At 43.1% G+C, this 9,850-nt stretch overlaps 1 protein-coding gene across 1 annotated transcript in view; it reads left to right on the plus strand.

Moving 5' to 3' along the window:
* Nucleotides 1-6,781, plus strand: part of LOC110518871 (2-oxoisovalerate dehydrogenase subunit beta, mitochondrial) — an 85,749-nt gene extending 78,968 nt beyond the window's left edge. Inside the window, exons 10-11 of the mRNA XM_021596255.3 lie at nt 5,395-5,556; nt 6,292-6,781. Of these exons, the coding sequence (XP_021451930.1) occupies nt 5,395-5,535 (141 nt within the window). The 3' untranslated portion in view covers nt 5,536-5,556; nt 6,292-6,781. The remainder of the gene's footprint in view (nt 1-5,394; nt 5,557-6,291) is intronic.
* Nucleotides 6,782-9,850: the final 3,069 nt, after the last annotated feature.

Consider the following 9,850-nt stretch of genomic DNA (forward strand, 5'->3'; position numbering starts at 1 on the left):
TCATGTACCTTTTTTTTACTGAGGTGTGGCTTCTGTCTGGGCACTACCATAAAGGCCTGGCTGGTAGAGTGCTGCAGAGATGGTTGTCTTTCTGGAAGGTTCTCCCATCTCCACTGAGGAACTCTAGAGCTCTGTCAGAGTGACCATCGGGTTCTTGGTCACCTCCCTGACCAAGCCCCTTCTCCCCCGATTGCTCAGTTTGTCCGGACAGCTCTGGTAGCCTTCCCCAAATCTGTGCCACAACACAATCCTGTCTCTGAGCTCTACGGACAATTCCTTCGAACTCGTGGTTTGGTTTTTGCTCTGACATGCGCTGTCAATTGTGGGACCTTATATAGACAGGTGTGTGCCTTTCCCAGTCATGTCCAATCAATTGAATTTACCACAGGTGGACTCCAATCAAGTTGTAGAAACATCTCAAGGATGATCAATGGAAACCGGATGCACCTGAGCTCAATGTCGAGTCTCATCTACATAAGCATTCTGACCCTTTAACAAAATATATTTGTTTTTTAGATTTAATAAATGTGCAAGCATTTCTAAAAGCCTATTTTCACTTTTGTCTATGGGGTATTGTGTTTAGATTGCTGAGGATTTTTTTATCCATTTAGAAAATGTAGAAAAAGTCAAGGGGTCTGAATACTTCCCGAAGGCACGATATTTGTGATGCTCGACGACAAAAAAAATATTGGTTGACCGACAGCCTATCAATCAAAAAATTGACCAGTCTACTAACGAAGGTCAGTCCTAAAAATGTCTAGAGTACATATGAAATTCAACATAATTTCAACCACCCAATTTAATATAGGATGAAAAATATTTTTTATGTTTCTACATGGAACTTTCAATGCAATTTCAGTATACATAGTTCTGATGATTATGTTGACATTAGATTACTGTAACTTGACTAACAGGTTGTTAAGTCAATGTATTTAACTGAAAGTTTTTACCCTAATTTCAATGTTTACAATGCTGGTTCAAATGAGATCAAAACAGAACTGGTTGATTACTTATTTCAAATCCAATGTATTTTCCACGTTGATTCCAAGTCACAATACAGATTCAGCTAGTGTGTGCCCAGAGGGCAGTGTGTGATTTGTCATTGTTGGCCGTCCCATTTTGGTAATATTGGAATTTTCCAATAGTGACTGAATTCCCCAGTCTGTGGCTGTCGTTGACAAACTTTTTCTGTGTGACGAGACAAAAATGCCCAACTGCAGATCTAAACCTTCGCCGGTTGGTATTTTAAAATGTTTCTATATTGCCTCCTCGGGAGATGCAGTCCATAGTTTATTCTGCCATTTTCTCATATTTATATGCAGACATTTTAAGTCCGATTGCGTATAATGATGTGTTTTCTCTAAAGATAAACGGCGATTTGATTGAAATCGGAGTTCTGTGGCACATCACCATTTAGCTGTGGTGACAAGCAACCCGACTGCTTTCTTCCTGCTTCCAGTAAGTAAGTGTATTTCGAGGAGATTACAGTTAGGAATCTTACAGGGGGAAAAAATCCTTTAGTACTGTCTTTCTGTATGCCTGTGGATCATAGACTGTCTCATGAGACGTTCTCCCTTAATGCTGTGTGCACACAGAGGGTCCTCTATCATGACAGTAAATTGGGAGAGATGGACTAGGCTACATGGCCTATGCTAAATGTTTCCATTCTTTCAAAAAGTCTGACAGGATTTATCACACTTCTGATGTAACTCTACAAAAATGCAGGCCTGACCAGACTCATCTTATTTTTTTAAAAGTTTTATCTCCATGATTAAGTGTGCTGTCAATCCTGTCACTGAAGTCCACTGCAGGCCCCCTCCAGCTGCCACACAAGTGTCTGCCTGTTACACTCCTAGCCCCCAATGAGCAACAAGGAAACCTGGTCAAAGAATATAATTAGTCGCAGCTCAATGTTTTTTATTTTCCTTAGCCACTGCCAGACATTGTGAGCGTCCTTTCTGAGAGCTCTGCATCAAGGAAATCAACCACCTTCCAAGTGTTGAAGAGCTATTCAAGTTCTTTAGGACTGTGAAAACTGTAATTTTGTACTTATAAGATTTTGACCTTAGAGGCTAAATTGATTCATGTTCTTGCCTCAACTAGGTGCAATATGGGGAATAGAGATATTTGACTATAGAATATGTGAACTTATGGTCTTCTACATACAATGCATCATGTCCAGTCTCCCAGCTCTGCCCTAGACTGTTGGAGAGGACAGAAGGAGTTCTCCACGGAAACCGTTTGGCCCACTTGGCCATGGAGTGGCAGGCGGGGTGGGGTTGGATGGGGAGGGGATGCTGGCTGGCACTAACTGCTGGCATCCTTTTTAAAGCTAATCACCACTAATTAGCGAGGCAGAGCGGGCTGTGTAATGACACCCCCAACCCCCCTTTGATACACTACAGTGGGCCATGAGCCATACACATGAGCCCATTGTTTTCCCTGTACGTTGTAAACCTGTAAAACTGCTTGTAACACTGATGTATGACCTTTGTTTTACCACTGTGGTAATAATGTATACTGCGTATGTATTCCCGTCGCGTGGTACAGTAAACTCTAATGACCCAGAGGACCCTTTTGTCCGCCTGCCAATTCCTTTTTAACATATCAAAGCAACCTGAGACATGCCGCTGCTGGCAATGCTAAAGCTATATCTGTAAATTAGACCCGGCGGGCCTGGCATGATACTGGGGACGTGGAGCCGACACGCATCTACAGGCTCTCTGTTGTTTTTACAGCCCATGAAATAAGGAGACACACAAAGGCTTTCTCATGGAGCCTGACTTTCTTCTGAACCCTGCCAGATGTTTTGGAGGAGATGGAACAACATATTACTGCAGAAACATGCAAACACAACATGATGTCCACAGAGTAGGGCTAGCCTTAGTTTAGCTAGGGGTCTGCAGGATCTGTTCTAAAAGCTCAACGACTCCCTACTCGTCTTTGTCTCAGTTTTCAAGTTTGTGGCTGATTTTTGTCTTGTGTAGGTTTGATTAGGTGGGCTGTGAGCACACATCACATACACATTTTAAGAGGGTGTGTGAATGTGTGGTGTGTCTGTCTCTGTGTGTGTGAATGCAAGTTACTAAGACCCTATGGTTAATTTGGCTCAGCGATGGCTCTCCTCTCCTGTGGAAGCTATTGGCCCCTCCATTGCTTTCAGATGCTGTGGGAGGAGGTCAAAAGCCAATAGAGACATAAGCGATGGCTTGTTTTCCAGCGCTGCCAAAACACAAAGCTTTGCGCGTTGGCCAGCTCTGAGCTGTGATTTGAAATAAGCCATTTGTCTCCAACTTTTAAGGGTGGTGGTAGTGAAGCTGGTAGTAATGTTCCAGTGAATCATTTCCAGTCTTACTGTGGCTACAGCCATGACAGTGAAACTGATTCCCCTCCACTGTCTCTCTGACAAGCACAAGAGCAGGGGCCTGGAGTTTTTCCTGGTGTTAGGTATTTTATCAGGATCCCCATTAGCTGTTGCAAAAGCAGCAGCTACTCTTCCTGGGGTCGACACTAAACATAAAACACTAGATAATGCAGAGCATTAATAGACAAGGACACAACTACATACATTTTTTTGGAAAGGCACACGTAACCTATGTAACACAAACTGTCTAGGTCAAACAGGGGAGAGGCGTTGTGCCGTGAGGTGTTGCTTTATCTGTTTTTGGAAACCAGCTTTGCTGGGCTCTGTTCTGGGCCGGCTGCAGCTTAGCTACAGTTGAAGTCAGAAATTTACATACACTTAGGTTGGAGTCATTAAAACTCGTTTTTCAACCACTCCACACATTTCTTGTTAACAAACTATAGTTTTGGCAAGTCGTTTAGGACATCTACTTTGTGCATGACACAAGTCATTTTTGTTTACAGACAGATTATTTCACTTATAATTCACTGTATCACAATTCCAGTGGGTCAGAAGTTTACATACACTAAGTTGACTGTGCCTTTAAACAGCTTTGACAATTTCAGAAAATGTCATGACTTTAGAAGCTTCGGATAGACTAATTGACATCGTTTCAGTCAATTGGAGGTGCACCTGTGGATGTATTTCTAGGCCTACCTTCAAACTCAGTGCCTCTTTGCTTGACATCATGGGGAAAGTAAAAGAAATCAGCCAAGACCTCAAAAAAACTATTGTAGACCTCCACAATTATGGTACATCCTTAGGAGCAATTTCCAAACGCCTGAAGGTACCATGTTCATCTGTACAAACAATAGTACACAAGTATAAACACCATGGGACCACGCAGTCGTCATACCGCTCAGGAAGAAGACACGTTCTGTCTCCTAGAGAGGAAAGTGCCTTTGTGCGAAAAGTACAAATCAATCCCAGAACAACAGCAAAGGATCTTGTTAAGATCCCAGACGAAACCGGTTCAAAAGTATCTATATCCACATTAAAATTGAGTCCTATATCGACATAACCTGAAAGGCCGCTCAGCAAAAAAGAAGCCACTGCTCCAAAACCCTGACCTCAATCAATCCTATATAAAATGTGTGTGCAGAACTGAAAAAACGTGTGCAAGTAAGGAGGCCTACAAACCTGACTCAGTTACACCAGCTCTGTCAGGAGAAATGGGCCAAAATTCACCCAATTTATTTTGGGAAGCTTGTGGAAGGCTACCCAAAACGTTTGACGTTTGAATTTAAAGGCAATGCTACCAAATACTAATTGAGTGTATGTAAACTTCTGACCCGTTGGGAATGTGTTGAAAGAAATAAAAGCTGAAATAAATCATTCTCTCTACTATTATTCTGACATTTCACATTCTTAAAATAAAGTGGTGATCCTAACTGACCTAAGACAGGGAATTTTTACTGGGATTAAATCTTCCCTTGCAGCACTAGACCACACGACTGGACAATAATCATGATTAGACCAAACCAGAGCCTGCAGAACTTGCTTTTTGGAGTGTGGTGTCAAAAAAACTGAGCATCTCTTTATTACGGACAGACCTCTCCCCATCTTTTGTGTTTTGACCATGACAGTTTCCAATCTAAGGTAACGTCAAGATATTTGGTCTCCTCAACCTGTTCAACAGTCACACAATTCATTACCAGATTCAGCTGAGGTCTAGAACATAGATAATGTGGTCATGAAAAACTCTGGCCTTGTGTGTACCGCAAAGTCAGGTGAAGAGTTGCATTTACTGGGTCATGTTTAGGCACAAGAAGGATAGAGACCTAGTAAAACGGGGACGTACTATTTCGACTTGTCTGACTAGAAATACTTTTGAATTTCCTCTTGTTACATTTTTCCAACGTATGCCCTATTGGACACAAATTGTTGCGATTGCCCACACACCTGCAGAGCCTGTCGTCCATGTCAAGAGGGATGTAATGTGACTGCTGAGAGAGAGTAAAACTGACCACGTCCCTGTTGTGTGTCCACAGGAGGAGTGCTTCCTCAACCTAGAGGCGCCCATCGCTAGAGTCTGCGGCTACGACACTCCCTTCCCCCACATCTTCGAACCCTTCTACATCCCAGACAAGTGGAAATGCTTTGATGCTGTCAAGAAGTTGATCAGCTTCTGATCTCCAACTACTAATCCCCAGGTGAGTACCACGTTGGAAGTTCTCTGGGGTTTGTAGTTTTTAACTGTGCAGCTTTTTGAACCCCCCCCCCATATGTTCACCTCCAACCACTTTTTAACATGGATTGATAAAGAACAATGAAGATCATATCAGAAGCTTTATCAGTTATGCGTTCAGGAGTCGCAATGTTCTAGAACGTTACCAATAGAAATGTATTTTGTAGAGCTGACATGGTTCCATTTTTGACAAGACTGAGGAACACGCCTGTTCTGCATGATATATTTCTATCTGAAAAATCTAATATTACACCCCACTGAACGCAATCCGGATCTCTGTGCTCCTTGCAATTGTCCTCAAACATCTCACTCTGGCTGACTGACAACCCATCTAGATTTAATGATTATGGTTCATGTCTCCGATTGAACTTGTGTAGCTCCATGCTGTTATTTTATCGTTTGTGTATTGCAAACGATTATCTATACTTGTGGCAGAATTGATGAGTAATTCACTTTGAAATGGAGAGCGCTGTTGTCATTCGCCTCGATCGGCTGTGTTTAATCCTTTTTTTAATTGCCTGTGTCGTTTTGAGCACCATGTTGTAAAAACGAGCCTGGAAAGAAGTCAATAAAGGGATGGTAAAATTGAATTCGACAGTGGTCAGCCCCCGCCTTTCTCTCACTCTCTCTCCCTCTGCTATGTCAAGTAAGATATCCGGACTGACGTACTGAACCTTTCTCTTCTCATTATTCTTCCCAGAGCCACCTCTCGGAGGACCAAGACTCCGAGCTCTCTCTCTCCATTGTTCTCACCAATGGACATCATGCAGAAAAATACACGTTGTCGGCCATCCAATCAGGAAGCAGCATCCAGACGGAGCTCTTGGCTCTCCCTGTGCAAGCACAGACTGTTACTTCTGGTTTAGTGAACGTTTTCTGTAAATGGGGAATAGGTGTCCTCTTGGTCGACTCTCTTACTACTGTACGTTTTCTAGCTTCCATGGTAAAACAGATCCACACAGACAGTTTCACAAACACTAGTGTGAGTACCAGTAAGTGTTATTCTATAGGAACTGACTGTCAGAATAGTTGAATGTGTGTCTGCCTCAGTCTTCCCCGTTTAATTTTACTCTTTGAATGACTCTTTGCCTTTCCAATCTTAGTTTTGTTTGACATCAAGTTGACTGTACTAAAAAATAATGGACCTGTGGTTTTTTTAATGAAAATAAAGTAATTGACCTTCGGCCTCATTATATTTGACAGTTCTTTAAAGGGGCAATCTGAAGTAACTACATCCATTTTTTAAAACTTATAAATTAATGATATGTACCCATTGATTCTTGAAGAATATATCTTATAAATGTCTCATGAGTTCAACTGTCATAACCCATCAAAACCCACAATATAAGCTTATTTTACTCCAATGTTTGTAAACACAGTCAAGGTAAACAAACACTGTATAGACTCAACATGGTTACTATCATTTTTATATAATGGTCCTTGCATCCATAGCTCTATGAATTTGAGTGGTTACATTTCCCCACCCCATCCATCAGCTTTTTGGCAAAACAGTGGCGGGGAGTGTTTCACCTGCTCATTGCCACTTTTTAATGTCTTGATGGTTTTCATAGCTGAGATGGTGAAGTCTTTATACTGGTCATTCACCTTTATGATGAAGCTATGGAGGTGACCTTTGAGAATATTTGAGTAAGCTCTCAGCTCTACTGAATCTGTTGTGGAATACCTCATCTGTGTTGTGCTCATTAGGGCAAAGTCCAAACAGTCCCTCCCTGTTTCAATCCACGTTCTTACACTTGGTGCCTAATGAACACGACCCTGATAAATGATAGTCAACATGAGTGCGGCCGATTGAACACAGAAAAGGATGACTGAATCACGTCCCGGGGCAAAGTGTGTGTCACCACATGTTCTGTCCAATGCCTTCAGGCACCCTATCAATCTCTCTCTCTGATGTCCCAGCCCTCCAGCCAGATGCACACATGAAAAGAGACCTTAAAAAGACTCATAGGGAGCGTAGACAGCCTGATCCACTTTAATCAACATACCACAGCTCAGACCCTGAGACGAGAGATGAGCTTTAATGGGGCTTCAAGGAGGCCTATGGGATTTTGATGGTGGAACAGTCTCACAGATAGAGACATGTCATCGTTAATAGGGGATCTGAACTCGGCAAAAAAAAATAAATCCCTTTTTCAGGACCCTGTCTTTCAAAGATAATTCGTAAAATCCAAATAACTTCACAGATCTTCATTGTAAAGAGTTTAAACACTGTTTCCCATGCTTGTTCAATGAACCATAAGCAATTAATGAACATGCACCTGTGGAATGGTCATTAAGACACTAACAGCTTACAGATGGTAGGCAATTAAGGTCACAGTTATGAAAACTTACAAAACTAAAGAGGCCTTTCTTCTGACTCTGAAAAACACCAAAATAAAGATGCCCAGGGTCCCTGCTCATCTGCGTGAACGTGCCTTAGGCATGCTGCAAGGAGGCATGAGGACTGCAGATGTGGCCAGGGCAACAGGGAGACAGGACGGACAGCTGATCGTCCTCGCAGTGGCAGACCACGTATAACAACACCTGGGGTAACGGGATCGGTACATTCGAACATCACACCTGCGAGATAGGTACAAGATGGCAGCAACAACTGCCGAGTTACACCGGGAACGCACAATCCCTCCATCAGTGCTCAGACTGTCGGCAATAGGCTGAGAGTGGCTGGACTGAGGGATTGTAGGCCTGTTGTAAGGCAGGTCCTCACCAGACATTACCGGCAACAACGTCACCTATGGGCACAAACCCACCGTCGATGGACCAGACAGGACTGGCAAAAAGTGCTCTTCACTGACGAGTCGCGGTTTTGTCTCACCAGGGGTGATGGCCAGATTCGCGTTAATCGTTGAAGGATTGAGCGTTACACCGAGGCCTGTACTCTGGAGCGGGATCGATTTGGAGGCGGAGGGTCCGTCATGGTCTGGGTCGGTGTGTCACAGCATCATCGGACTGAGCTTGTTGTCATTGCAGGCAATCTCAACGCTGTGCGTTACAGGGAAGACATCCTCCTCCCTCATGTGGTACCCCTCCTGCATGACCCTCCGGCATGACAATGCCACCAGCCAAACTGCTCATTCTGTGCCTGATTACCTGCAAGACAGGAATGTCAGTGTTCTGCCTTTACCAGCGACGAACCCGGATCTCAATCCCATTGAGCACGTCTGGGACATGTTGGATCGGAGGGCGAGGGCTAGGGCCATTCCCCCCCAGAAATGTCCGGGAACTTGCAGGTGCCTTGGTGGAAGAGTGGGGTAACTTCTCACAGCAAGAACTGGCAAATCTGGTGCAGTCCATGAGGAGGAGATGCACTGCAGTACTTAATGCAGCTGGTGGCCACACCAGATACTGACTTACTTTTGATTTTGACCCCACATTTGTTCAGGGACACATTATTCCATTTATGTTAGTCACATGTCTGTGGAATGTGTTCAGTTTATGTCTCAGTTGTTGAATCTTATGTTCTTACAAATATTTACACATGTTAAGTTTGCTGAAAATAAATGCAGTTGACAGTGAGAGGATGTTTCTTTTTTTGCTGAGTTTAGATGAAATACTACCGAATCCCCTGACTTGTAGGTGTTCCTACTAAGTACCCTGATAATCTGTAACTGCACACAGGTGTTCAGAGTCTGACACTTCAACACACACACACATAGAGAGACTAGTGTACAGTTAACTCCCATGCAGTCCGAGTTTTCAGCCTTTCTATCTATTTTCCCTTATCAGGGTGCATGTTGCAACAGCACCTCACCTTGCATCTTATTTCACTTTGGGCCTCCAGTGCTCATTTGTCTCACCCACAGAGTAATACGATCTGAAAGAGCTGAGGCCTCATTAATGAAACTACACTGAACAAAAATATAAACGCATCATGTAAAGTGTTAATGACATGTATCATGATCTGAATTAAAATATCCCAGAAATGTTTCATGTGCACAAAAAGCTTATTTCCCTCAAATTATGTACAGAAGTTTGTTTGCATTCCTGTTTGTGTGCAGTTCTCCTTTGCCAAGATAATCTATCCACCTGACAAAGAAGCTGATTAAACAGAATGTTCATACACGTGTACCTTGTGCTGGGGACAATATAAGGCCACTCTCGGGCATAAGCTACCGAAACTAACACAATTGCATTTTATCAATGTCAATGCCATTCATCTGACGCCATCACCTACTGTTTCAGCATGATCATGCACGGCCCCATATTGCAAAGATCTGTACACAATTCCTGGAAGCTGAAAA

Source organism: Oncorhynchus mykiss, chromosome 3, assembly GCF_057628025.1.
Source record: "Oncorhynchus mykiss isolate SJ-2025 chromosome 3, ASM5762802v1, whole genome shotgun sequence".
Taxonomy (NCBI): Eukaryota; Metazoa; Chordata; class Actinopteri; order Salmoniformes; family Salmonidae; genus Oncorhynchus; species Oncorhynchus mykiss.